The sequence below is a fragment of the Mizuhopecten yessoensis genome, unplaced genomic scaffold, assembly GCF_002113885.1.
Source record: "Mizuhopecten yessoensis strain PY_sf001 unplaced genomic scaffold, ASM211388v2 scaffold11183, whole genome shotgun sequence".
NCBI classification, from domain to species: Eukaryota; Metazoa; Mollusca; class Bivalvia; order Pectinida; family Pectinidae; genus Mizuhopecten; species Mizuhopecten yessoensis.
The window spans coordinates 2053319-2067569 of record NW_018408921.1 but is presented as its reverse complement, the minus strand read 5'-3'; the positions used below and the strand labels follow the sequence as shown (position 1 = coordinate 2067569).

Genomic DNA, 14251 nt, shown 5'->3' with positions numbered 1-14251 from the left:
AACATGTACATGTTTTCATAACGCTCTGGGAACGTGATATGAACATGTTCTCATAACGGTATGGAAACGTGACATGTGCATGTTCTCATAACGCTCTGGGAACGTGACAAGCACATGTTTTCATAACGCTCTGAGAACGTAACATGTACATATTTTCATATCGCTCTGAGAACGTAACATGTACATGTTTTCACAACGCTCTGAGAACGTGACATGTACATGTTGTCATAAAGCTTTGGGAACGTGACATGCACATGTTTTGATAACGCTCTTGGAACGTGATATGAACATGTTTTCATAACGCTCTTGGAACGTGATATGAACATGTTTTCATAACGCTCTTGGAACGTGATATGAACATGTTGTCATATCGCTCTGAGAACGTAACAGGTACATATTTTCATATCGCTCTGAGAACGTAACATGTACATGTTTTCACAACGCTCTGAGAACGTGACATGTACATGTTGTCATAAAGCTTTGGGAACGTGACATGCACATGTTTTCATAACGCTCTTGGAACGTGATATGAACATGTTTTCATAACGCTATGGGAACGTGACATGTGCATGTTTTCATAACGCTCTGAGAACGTAACATGTACATATTTTCATATCGCTCTGAGAACGTAACATGTACATGTTTTCACAACGCTCTGAGAATGTGACATGTACATGTTGTCATAAAGCTTTGGGAACGTGACATGCACATGTTTTCATAACGCTCTTGGAACGTGACATGCACATGTTTTCATAATACTATGAGAACGTAACATGTGTATGTTTTCATAACGCTTAAGGAACGTGACCTGCACATCTTTTCATAACGTCCTTGGAACATGACATGAACATGTTTCATAACGCGCTGAGAACATAACATGTACATGTTTTCATAACGCTTAGGGAACGTGACATGCACATCTTTTCATAACGCTCTGAGAACGTGACATGAACATGTTTTCTTAACGCTCTGGGAACGTAACATGTACATGTTTTCACAATGCTCTGAGAATGTAACATATACATGTTTTTATAACGCTTAGGGAACGTGACATGCGCATCTTTTCGTAACGTCCTGGGAACGTGACATGAACATGTTTTCATAATGTTCTGGGAACGTGACATGAACATGTTTTCATAACGCGCTTAGAACATAACATGTACATGTTTTCTTAACGTTCTGGGAACGTGACATGTACATGTTTTCATAACGCTCTGAGAACGTAACATAAACATGTTTTCATAACGTTCTGGGAACATAACATGTACATGTTTTCATAACGTTCTTGGAACGTGACATGCACATGTTTTCACAATGCTCTGAGAACGTAACATGTACATGTTGTCATAAAGCTTTGGGAACGTAACATGTACATGTTTTCATAACTCTCTCAGAACGTGAAATACACATTTATCACAGCTCGAGAACCTGTATCGTCATCGAGTCAAAAACATGTACATCAAATGTCCACCACGTCAGCAGAGGCAATTTTGAATCGTCCAGGTTAGATGAACAATAATGGATATGTATGGGCTGGGTTCAGCGCGCTTGTTTGCAATCCTAGCCTCTTTTTATCTTGAACATAAAACATTGGAGTCTAACATATGCTAGACGAATCCGAAATTTGTTTCGACACTTTTTATCACGTCAAGGGGAAAAAAACTCTTTTTCAATGTTAAATAAGCTTTATGTATGTTGGAAGAGTTCAGCACATTTGTTTTACAGTCTGAGCCTCTTTATTAAAAAGACAGGGAGAAACGGGACAAGTCGAACTCTGTATATCGACATGTTTTTGGAACAACCGAACGACCAGGAAAGAACAAAAAATAGGTTGCGTCATTGTCCTTCTTCACAATGTAATATTTTTCCTTTAATTAACCTTTTTTTACATCTGTAGAAAACCTGACATCGACAAGAGTTCACCAGAGCCCGTATAATTGAATCCGTTCTCATGCTCAAGCATGGATTCTTTGCTCAAATCCGCTTTTTCGTAACTAACTTAAATAAAGTCAAACGATCATAAAATACAAATGTAAACATAGAAATAGTATAGGGCTATAAGTCTTTTCAATTTCTTTCCAAATTACTGACAAAATAAGCTTTATTAAGTCATTTATAACTGGAACAAGAAATTATGTTTGAGCACTAAATTCATGTTTGAGCATGAACGGTAGCAAGAATACAGGCTCAGGACTCGAGATGAAGTATAAGTTTTGTTATGAAAATTGAAAATCTTATTCACAGTGTCAAACTTTTTTATTTCTAAAATAAGCCAGTACATCTACAAGATTTTCCAAATGTGCTGACCTTTTTTGTTTTTGTTTTGTTTTGTTTTGTTTTTTATTCCTATTCGCCGAAATGAATACATTTTCTTTTGCGTTTACGGAGTAAAAAAAGGAACTCATACGTTTTTGCTAATAACTTATCATTGTCCAACTTGCCTGGGCCAGAGGTATGGTCCATTGTGTATTTGTCCGAAATGTTTGTCCGCAGCTTAATTTCCTTACTAATTCACCTGCTTTCACAAAATATTTTGACAAGAATGGCACTTTCATTTTTTTTTTTTTTTTGTTTTTTCTTTAAAATGTATTCTTTATGTTTATGAAGTTTCGAGAATGTATAAAAGGAGAAATTCTTAGATATCATTCATGATGAAGAAGGTAAAGTGAACGTAAGGAAATCCTGTCCAACAACACAAATAAAATTAAGCTTTCAATTTTTTTGAGTATTTATTTAAGATGTAAGTTTTTCTTGTAACATTTCATGAACATACTTTTGAGACATATTTTGTAAGAGAGCATCAGTAGTGTTTTAAGATAGAACCTTTAGTTTTCAACTATATTTTATTCAGGTAAATGGAACATGAACTATTGCAGAAGCCTTTTGGGGAAAAAGAACATGCTTACACATGCACAATCGTTCATATCAAACACTTTATTACTCAATGACTCCAAATATTTGCTGCCTGGCATTGATTCCCCCTTGTAAGGCTCTTGTGGTCTATATATTGTTATTTGTTTGAATATGCAAAATGGATTTTACCAACGCAGTTTAACGTGAAAGTTCTATATATGAGTACTGAACATGTCATAATACTCCAATGGCCTTGCATACATATATTATTTATGGGTTTGGTTCGTTCACTGTTTATCGACGAAGCAACACTAAAAGGCTCTATAAGGTTAAACATTTTCAAGGCAATCCTTTCACGTAAAATTTACGACGTAAAACCAAAAGATAAGTATTGTTTAATAGGAGAAAGTTGACTATAGGAAAACGAAGCATTTCTCCTTGTAATATAATATCATTATATTGAAATATATGGATTTTAAACGGCTGGTTATTGGTCCTTTATGGCGATACACAAATTTGTAATTGTTATATATAAGATCCCGGTCCGACCTTCATGTAAGTATTGATATGAGTGCGATACGCGTTATATCTTTACATCAGTCATGGTTGTGCTGGCCTCAGATTGATCGACACATTCATGAGTGGTAGCCAAGGTGATGTCAATGGTCCCCCATCTTTATGCATAGTTTGTTTTGTACACAAACAGTAATTGAAAACTGAATTTTATTATTCATATTACACTGCTGAATCTCATTCCGAGGTCCCCCTTTATGTCTAATTTTGCTGAATAATGCTATCTTAGTGTATTATGACATTGCAAACTCTTTGTAGTGGATCGTGTGCGACTACAGGGACAGTTGATGAATTCTTTAACGGTTCCCGTAAAAATTAGGGTTTATTTAGTACCCAAAACAAAGTTTGCTCTGGGTTTTTTTATTTTCTTTGTCTTCCTGATCACTCTCCGTCTTGAACTTTTCCGAACGTTTTATAGAAAACTCCATTCCGGATTCCCATGAAACTTCGCATTAGTATTGAGGCTCATGACTAGATTTGTAGGACACATTTGCTATTGGAACTGCTCATCCAAGATGGCCGCCGTGGCCTTTGATTGGTCGGAAGATTGCCTACTATTTCCCCTGAAACAAGGCAGATTATAATGAAACTCAGTGTCAATATTGTTTGACATGGTAAAATATGAAAGAAACATTTTACGTTGCAACTGCGTCTCCAAAATGGCTACCGTGGCCTCAGATTTTTCGAAATTTATATATTGGCCGATTTTATCATATTTTGCTTGTAGGTATACATGTATTATGCTGTTTTGAACAATACAATAAGTTCATTAAGCATCATTTAAGAGTACGGGCGTCGGTTTTCGAAGTTTTGTTAGGGCCGCCGTTACAATCAGTATTTGTTGAATATTGATCTGTTTATTATTACATATCACTATTCCTACACACTACGTACATGTGTGTTGTAATATTATGATTGAATTCATGGTATTACACAGGATATTGAATCGTTTTACAAACTTGTTATTGTATCTTTCTTTATGTTCTCAGGTTTTACTATACCATTTCGTACAATTGTTTGTTACGTGCTTATAGGCTGGTTGTTCATTCGGGTGATTCCATATTTGATTTTGCCCTTTGCACCAAAGGTAGACTTTTTCGGGTTATATCGTATACCTTAAAAACACAGAAAATGTTGACGTCGTATACTGCAATGTTTGACGAGATATTTGAAATTCTAACTTCTGATTTGTTAAAGTTGATCGGCGATGAAATTTCAGCGCAGTGTTGTGTTTTGTTCATTTTTTAATTTTCATCAGAAATAAATGAATCTTCATTAACTTAGAGTGTTGCCTGTCTTCGATTTAAACTATAAGGAATAACAAGGGTTATTTTGAGGGTTATGCAATTAATAAAAACCTGTGTGCATTTTCCATTAAACTGCTTCAAAAGTGCACACATTTATTCTGGTTTTTCCTTATAACCCCGAAAATGACCCTGTTTATTCCTTTTATTGCTTGACCAGTTTGCAAAATACTTTGTCTTTTATGTATATTTTGTTCTTTAAATATTGTTTAACTTATAAAATGCTTATTGTAAACGCTACATTGTGTAATTGCAAGCCATTGATTGTTTTTGATTAAGTGACCCAAATCCTGCCCGGACTAAAACAATCATTACTAAAACCAGGACAGGGAAAACCGATACCAAATTTTTATTTTAAGTACTATTAACTCAATTTTAAAGCTTGTTTTATGTTGTTATTTCATGTAGGAAATACAAGAACACCATAAATGCATAAAGAAAATAAGAAAGATATGTTTCAAATACTGTTTTACTTGTTATTTCGGCTTTTGTGATTTTGCTTTTTTACCAAAACCAGGACTGGTAATGTCAGGACCGATATGTTTGGTATGTTTTAGATTTCTGTTTTAAATTAAAATGCAATGCATATTTTTTTTAATATACACTTTTGCTTAAATACATTTTTATTCATGTCATACTAATTCATTAAGGTAGTTGCATTTAAATACATGAAAGAAACACATTAAAGCACCTGGTCCTGGTATTAGTATGACCCTGAAATGGCACACATATATTCCAATTCGGAGCTCTCTGATTTTATCAGTTTCCGACCATTAGCATAACCAAACAACAGCGCCGCCGTGCGTGGAATAGCAGAACAATGTCCAACAATCCGGTATGAACATGCGGATCTCTCTGACTTTATCCATCATATTTTGTTTGCAATTATTTTCCCCACTTGTACCTCTACGAATGGTGACATCACAGACAGCAGGTAACCAATCACCTGCGTGTAAAGTATGTTAGCGAGCTAATCAAAGAAGATAGACCATTTATATCCAGGTGGAAACCCCTCAATATGGCTGGTACAGCGACCAATTATAAAGCTACCATCCGGGTAGCAAAAATGTAACTTGCCATAAAATCAAACAATAGAAATAATTAAAGGTAGATCAACTGGACACATTTTCAAAAAGGAACAAGAAAGTGCAGTCTTTGTCTTATTTGTTTGTAGGCTTACTATTCTGTATCATTGATCTGAACAACAAAAATTGAATGGAGCTACAGAGAACAATAAGCAACGTCGTGGGGTTGATTAAAATAATTGATCACTAATTCGTATAAGTTTTAAATATCAATGAATTAGTTATTCATGAATGTGAAATTTATTTTTGATCAATATAATTGTTGATAGAATGATTAGATAATTGTTTAGAGAGATAAATTGCCTTTTTTAAGAAAACACATGAAATGTATGTTTCTATTACCCTTTTTGTCTTATAACTGGCAATATAATTAGAAAATATTTCTTAAATTGTGATTAATAGAAAATACTTGAAATTCATGTTTTAACTACATTTTTCGTCTTTATGACTGGCAACATGATTAGAAAAAATGTGATTAATTGTTGAGTATAAGACTGCAAAATATTAACAATACGCAGCACATATTCTATTTCTCTTCTATAATATATGATATTGTAATATTTTGGTAAGATCATAAATTAGCAATAACATTGAATTTGTGTGAAATATCTGACACTTTTCACAAATTGTCAAAATCTGCTTGCCGATTTATTGTAGCATGTTTTTGCTGGGGGAAAAACTTAAATCAGAACGTACATTTTCTAGTATATATCATCAACCAAATTGTGTTGTTTACATGTTATATATATGCCAGAAAAAAGACATTTTATGTAAGCATGTTATTATGTAATAAATCGAACATTTTAAATGACATTTATGTCGTGAATTATATTTAAAACCCAGATTAATTCATTTGATTTTAAATAAATTTATTCATGTATTGTAAATGTAGACAAAATATGAATACAAGTTTTTTGAAGCCTGAATTCGTCGCTTTAATCCCGGGAACGACTGCTCGATTCATACATCAATTACTCCTTAACAACCCAGCAACACCAATATGTAACCCTGTGACTAGGATTTACAGAATCAAAGTTGACGGTAATATTGTTTAAGTCTTACAGCATTAAACTGTTTGTTCTGGGTCTTTTATTGTAGAAATTATCTACGAGTTCATATAATATCAGAGCGTAAAGCCTCCAGAGGCTAGTGCACTTATTGCGGAAGATACTTTTTTTTTTTTTTTTTATCTCAGATAACCAAGTATGCAACCTTCCCTCGTCTGTTACCTGTCGCCCGACGTTTGCTTGTCTTTTAACGTTTGCATTGATCGACTTCTTTTCAGGAATCCTTATACCGATATATAACCGATATATAATAGGAAGTATCGCATCTCTAGGTTTTGTCGATTCAAATTTACGGCTAGCTCTTTTGTGGGGTCAATAAAGGTTATTAAGGAAGAAACGTTATGCGTTACTAGGAAGCATTATGCAGTTCATTTTGCAATATTTGAATGTTTAAACACTGTTATATATTGGAGAACAGATATATATGAAATTTGGTCAGTAGTGCTAAAATATAAATACATATAGTTTGCGAAAGAAATAAACTTGATTCCCTCGGCGTCGATTTGGTGAAAACACCCAAAAAACTTTTTTTAGATAAAAAAAAAAGCTTAAAATCATTAAATGTGTCAAAGAAAATGCCCATATTCAAAGTACTGCAATGGATAAGATGATCAAAACCATCATGCTGGAAAAAAACCTTGTAATGATATATTGCCAGTAAATTTTCTCGCATAGAGTTTAAAAAGCAAGAAAGCACTTACATTAAATTAGCTTCTTCAGATTACTAGAGCCTCTAGTTTTTATATAATCAACATCACATCAAACTCTGTCTTACCAACAATTACAAATAGAAAAGTCAAAGCTAGATGTATATAAATATTTTCACCAAATATAACATATACAACAAAGCAAGCATTCAACTTGGTGGGAATTCCCCCTACTCGGTTCTGCAGAATAAGTCAATGGAAGTTTTTGTCACATTTGACCCCTGTTACCCAGAAAGTAGGTGAAGGTTATTTCTTATTCCCAAACTTTGTGAGTCCCAGGAAGCAACCAGCTAAATATCATGATTCTAGGCCTTTAAGTAAGTCGTTGAATGCTTTTTTAAATAGTTGATCCAAGTGACCTTGAAAGTAGATTAAAAAAAAACAACACTATTTCGCCTATTTGGCACTGCTCCGCTACTCCGTTTATAGAACACGGAGTCCACTTGACCCACGAATAGGGGAGTAAATTCCTTTATTTGTAACAGTTATTTAAACATCTTTTTCTGAAAATGTTCTTCAGGTTGATATGAATAGATTGTATAGCGGTTCATATTGCAGGCACGTGTGAATGTTTATACAACGTTAACTGGTTGTGCTATATGAACCCCTTTAACATCAATACTACTGTACCAACCCAATGAAAATATTTAGAAATATCCGACATAAACGGACTAGTACGAAAAGATTATGTCAAAGATTTGCGTAAGCTAAAAAGTATACAACATAAATTAGCGAGACATAGAAATCACAATGAGTTAACGCTAAAATGTAGAGACTTGCTTGCAACACTTTCAGGTGTAAATATTCTGTGTCCGATAAATGCTATTTCCTCGGGTGACTCCAACGTGATTAACCGAGAAAGCAATCTTATCAACCGGCATATAAAGGGAGACATTTCGATAATCTGCAGCGGGCAAATTCTTAATCGAGATGAGCTCATAGACTTTTGCACATTTATGACCATATTCTAAACAAAGCGTAGTAAAATCGATTCGTCCATTGATCGGTATTTGAACATGTTTAACAACTATAAGTGTTCATAACCTTAGCAGTAGCGTAGCAGAATTGATGGTGATTTCATTGCCAAAACTCGTATGTATTTCACATCTTTGTATATTTAACGTTTCACTCATTATTTGTCAGATAAAAGTGAAAGGGTACATATCGTACTAGTCATTGAAAAGTCACACATTCACGTTACACTGGTTGTGATATATAAAGTTATTAAACACTCAAAGGTAATCTGAACAATTAAAAAGTATCATGACACAATAAAATCACGTTTGGTGATTATGTGTAGACTGTTCAATTCTTATTGCCCTTCTACAGCACACTTTCCTTCTCAATTCCGCATCCTTCAGCACAAAAACACAACAGGTAATGGTGGCTTGAAGACTATCTCCGAGACTTTGTGCAAAGATGAAAAAGTATTTTTCAGCAGGACCAAATCCTGAAACGTCTCCATCAAAAGCCAACTCGTAAATGTGTACGCCATACCTGATAGTTCCCCACATTTTTGCAAAGTAGAAGTACATTCCTACCCAGACTAAGACAGAGTTGACAGACAAAGTCGGATATCCTCTGTTCTGAGATGAAGTTGAACGGGTCATAAGTTGTGTCCGTTCACCAGGTACCTGTGAAGATAAAACATGTTTATATGAAGTGTAATTCTTCTACTAGCAATATCTTATTGGATATATAGAAAAAAACGTATTTTTGATTGTCAAAGATACGTTTGTTAAACAACGTTTTCATTCCGAAGAATCCACATAATTGTTGTTTAAATGGTTAATTCTTGCTGGGGGAAAAATCCGACACAAACGAGATGGGTTTTATTTTATTTTTCTTGGAATTTGTTTAAACACATACGTTATGACAAGAGGCCCATGTGCGTTAACGGATATCTGAGTTTAGATACAATAGTTATATACATTGTTGTAATGTGATGGTTTTTTGACAAAATGTTGTTGGGAAGTGACAAATATATATAGCTTGCAATTTTAATAAAATCATCAAACCATGTAATGAAGTATATTCACCCCTTCCCCAAATAAAAATGGGTGACCCAGGGGTAATGAAAGTTACAATTTTGATAAAGCACCTCAGAACATTTCCATCCATGAAAAGGATAATATTCCAGCATATCTTGGTCATAATTTGACAATTTTTGGTTCAACCCCACGGGCCTCTTGGGACAAGACATGGTGTTACATTTGATAGCATCAAACTACAATCCAATGATGATAACTCTAACATAGTTTGAATTCTTTCAATTCTTTCCACCGAAAATGCCCAAAAGGGTTATTTCGCTATATAAACCTTACTAAACTTCAACCCCTTCATAGGGTGGAATGGGTGACATGGGGGTAGCAAAAATCACAATTTTAATAATGAACCTTAAGACCCTTCCATCCGTGGGGAGTACTTCATTGCAACATAATCTGGCAGAAAACGGGAAACGATTGTTGAAATGATTGCCTTTTTGGCTCCTTTGGCCCCGCCCCTCATATGTCATATATTGAACCTGGTGCAGTGTCTTTTGTGAGAAGTAAATACTATCGATTGTTTTAAGGACGGACGACGGGCGATGGACGGCGCCAAACATAAGATTATCTCAATACATAGTAGTATATAAGACTAAATAACGTGTAGTTCACTATAAAAAGGCATAAGAACGTACGTTTATTGCAGTGGACATTTCATCTGTTGTCACATTATAATGACTTGGAAGCAAACGTCTTGTATTTCTGCAGAAGCGTTGATACCCAATGATAATGAACATAAAACATGTTCCTAAATAGACCACCATCTCCCATCCTTGTTTAGTGACAACCATCCAGATCCACTCCTCCCTGTCTGATATGGAGTCGCTGATCCAACACCAGGAACCGTCCAGACTAGCAGACTCCCCTAAGGCATTTCTTGACCAGCCGACACCCACTATGATCACTGATGGTATTTGAAAACAGTTATTAGAGTTATGTCATATCGATTTCTTCGTTTTATTCTAGTGGCTATTTTCTATCACAGAGTGGGTCACTCTACTTGTGAACTACCAGTATCCGAATAATCTCTAACCTTGTAGCTTGAACGCATTTTGGTAAGATTTACATCATCCTCGATAATCCATGGGTTACGCTCACTTACGCTCTCTACACTCCTGAAATATTGAAAGATCAATGTGCACCACCTTATAGATTTGAAGTACTAGTACATCAAAAGAATCTGTCGATCCCAAATGGTAACATTGACTTCCGTTGAAGTCGGGTGTCGCTCTTCTGTAATCTTCAAAGGACAGGTATCAGCCTAGCGATTGGGCAGGTAGTGTTACCTGAGACCAATCAAAAAGCTAGCAGCGTAGCGTGCCTTCAATTTTGCTAAGACATATTCCATGGGTGCAAAAAACTTAAGTGAGTGTAACCCCTGGAGTATCGAGGATAAAACACTACTCAAAAAGATATCGACTGTTTTTGGACGATTACTAGAAAAATGAAAAATGAACGTCACACAATCACACAAGTGTTTGCAACTTTAAAAGTTAGTAATAGATAAAGTATGCCAAAAAAGAATTACACTGCATTATTCAGCTGTTTCGTCCTTCTACGACTCGTCGTTGATGATAGGAGCTAAAAAGCTGAAAATACCAATTGGTCTTAACCACCTATGAAACAGAAAGGAAGTTGCGTAAATTCCCTAAATTTATAAATTTTAAAATCTAGAAATTTACTAGTTACAATACAGGGCAAGAAAGCACTCTAAAAATGTTATTTGCAGATACAAGAAAGATAAGGCAAGACAAAGTAAATTTTGTACTGCGGTCATTATTTTCTATTGAAGACGCATCAGTTGTTCACTAAAGGTCAATAGAATTTTAATATCCACGTCTAAACTGTTCCGAATCACATATGGAATGCATTGGGTAGAGAGGGGTGTCTACCTAACGCTTTATAACGTTACAAAGGTGTTGTGGCGGTTTGGGTCACTTTTGGCCGCATAAAAAGTAAAAAATTCAACTTGAACTTATTTGCACATTTCTGTTATAAACATCACATTGGTTAATTGGGGCTAACTTTCATGGTGCAGTTTTTTTCCAATACGCATGCGTGTATGCCCTACCATAGCAATACAGTTGCGTTGCTACGCAGAAATAGCCAAAATATGGTGTTATTGGATAGTTAGCATGCATACATGCAAGCCCCAGCATGTGGCAAACAAAACTTACTTCCTACAAATGAACATGTTTAATATATTAATAACAACAGATAGTATGTAGTCAACTAGTATTCCATGTAAGCCCTGTCAGACTCATATTCCAGCTAAACGTTTAAGACTATCGTTGGACAACTTGATACGTAAAAAAGTGCTATAAATACGAAGTAAGTAGGAACCAATTAAAACAAATCCGTTTATCGATGCAGAGAGTCGAACAAAGCAAGCATTGTGTCGACTTTATGTCCATCTCGTCCATTTACGATTCATTAGAGTTATTACAAAACTGCACCAAGAAAGATAACCCTAGTAGTTAGCGCCTGATATGGCATCTCCTGCAAATTCCTCAAAATTTTATTGATTAATGTATATGCTAATTGTATATCTATGTACTGTAAAGCGCTTTAGAGTGGCTTATGTTAGTTAGATAGGGCGCTATATCTATGTACTGTAAAGCACTTTAGAGTGGCTTGTGTTAGCTAGATAGGACGCTATATCAAATGCTGTATATCAGTATATCATTAAGATAAAAAATACAATTCTTAAGTGTCCAAAACATATGTGGGAATGCAGCAAAATGGAGAAATGTGCCTTTCCAAGATATAAACGATATATCGACAAAATAAAAATAACAAATTTGGCAACTCTTTAGCCATAAAGTAAAAAATAATCTAAGAAAGAGTAAGAAAGTTCAAAAGATCAGATATGATAGATATTGTGTTACACAATCAAACTAAACAAAACACCCCGGCAGTAGGCAGTAGATATTATTTGAATTTTTAATGTCCCTAAGTAGAAGACAGACGAAAACCCCCTACTCTGCAGGAGCCCTAAATTAGTCGCCTCATACGACTTCGTGAAGTGGGATACAACAGGCTAATTCTATAAATGGGTGTTACTTACATGGGATACTCCATGCTAATGCATGGTAAAATATTTTAGCCAGCCGACGTTCCATGAAGATATAGTTAAATGCAAGTTGACTGCAAATGTTTACCTCCACATATAGCGTATAAATGTCAGCCACTATGTCAAAGTACGTGCAAATTACACTCTGTACCAAGCAGAAAGTCCCACTGTTTCCAAAGGGTATGTCCTTCTTGTAATGGAATGCGCCCATAACAATCCCGACGCATGTTAATCCGTTAGCTATAGTGAGGCAAATTATCAGTGTATTTTGAGTATTACAGTCCCTATATTTCGTAAAAGCACACACGAAAACAATGGCGGAGATTATAGAAATCACACTCGCTACAAATGTAACGATAAACACAGCCATTGACAAATCCTCCAACTCGACAATATCCGATATATTTCTTAAAGGAATGTTAGTTAACGGACTTGTTACGTCATATCCATATGACGTAGCCATGGTCACATTTAAAGTAGAAACTGTTTTCACTAAAACGGAAGTATAATATGTTATCAGTAAAATAGTTCCACCTTACCTTAGAAAAAACGTACACGATGCTAAACACTTAAGATATATTGTTATAGCCTGTATTTACATGTTATTGTTGTTGCTGCTGCTACTGTTGTTTTTTCGTTGTTGTTGATAGTTCGATATTGGTATTGTTGTTGTTTTGTTGTTGTTATCCTCATACTAACAGCACCAGATAAATACAATGCGATCTGTCGCATGAGACATACAGTATGTCCTCGTTTAAGTCACACAAGTCTCGTAACACCGTAGATTATACATAAGAGGTATCACTCTGCTTGCCTCAGATCAACTGGTGTACATATATATAACTAATGTTATCAAGAAATATCAGTAGATCACATGATGTCGATAGTAAAGGACAACCTAAGTTCTTGTTATTACACTGCTAGTGTCACACTACAGGACAAGTGTGATTGTGACGTCATAACCTCGAGGTTTATATGGAAAAACCACTTTTTTCGCATAATCACGATCACTTAAACTATACAGCACAGCAACAATTGGAATCACAAATATACACGATCATGCACGGTTGTGTAACCAGCGAGGCAAAGAAAACATCTTTATTTTAATGATGAAGTAATTTCAGTAAAATGTGATCATTTTGAAAGAGTTCGACGCATGAATGAACATAGATGTGTGAGATTGATTTGGTTTCACCGGGCAGTACATTGTAACACAGTAGCCGTAAAGACACGTAATAGTTGGTAACAGCCATCGTTGATTTATAGATTAAATCACGGACACATTTCAACTACATGTACACATGGTACCAACATCTTATCTACGTGCAGTAATATGAACCCATACTAGTGTAAGAAGATAGGTTGTTTACCTCCCACATTTGTATTACTTTGATAAGTATGATTGTTGTTTATGAATTACAGACAGGGCTCTGCTACTTTCTGTGTTATTCACTCTTATTTAGGGTAGGGTTTTTCGTTCAGTGTCGGATTCCTGGAGATCAGCTACTACGACACCGGTGCTTAAATCTGTGTGTTTACACTTT

At 35.2% G+C, this 14251-nt stretch overlaps 1 protein-coding gene across 2 annotated transcripts; it reads right to left on the bottom strand.

Moving 5' to 3' along the window:
• Positions 1–7984: 7984 nt before the first annotated feature.
• LOC110440456 (G-protein coupled receptor 157-like) lies at positions 7985–13613 on the bottom strand. 2 transcript variants are annotated; one of them, XM_021483554.1, is made up of 3 exons: positions 12702–13613; positions 10270–10538; positions 7985–9223 (listed from the first exon to the last, which is right to left on the bottom strand). In XM_021483554.1, the coding sequence occupies exons 1-3, from the start codon at positions 13168–13170 to the stop codon at positions 8867–8869; spliced, it is 1095 nt and encodes a 364-aa protein (XP_021339229.1). In that variant the 5' UTR covers positions 13171–13613; the 3' UTR covers positions 7985–8866. The 2 variants fall into 2 exon arrangements, with proteins under 2 accessions (XP_021339229.1, XP_021339230.1); XM_021483555.1 differs by having other exon boundaries at positions 13307–13613.
• Between the last annotated feature and the right edge of the window lie 638 nt (positions 13614–14251).

Coding starts and splice junctions, on each gene's coding strand:
- LOC110440456 (XM_021483554.1), bottom strand. CDS start 13,170: ATGGCTACGTCATATGGATATGACGTAACAAGTCCGTTAACTAACATT. Junction 10,539..12,701: donor ATTAGCATGGAGTATCCCAT/GTAAGTAACACC, acceptor AAATACCATCAG/TGATCATAGTGGGTGTCGGC. Junction 9,224..10,269: donor AAATGTCCACTGCAATAAAC/GTACGTTCTTAT, acceptor TTATCTTCACAG/GTACCTGGTGAACGGACACA.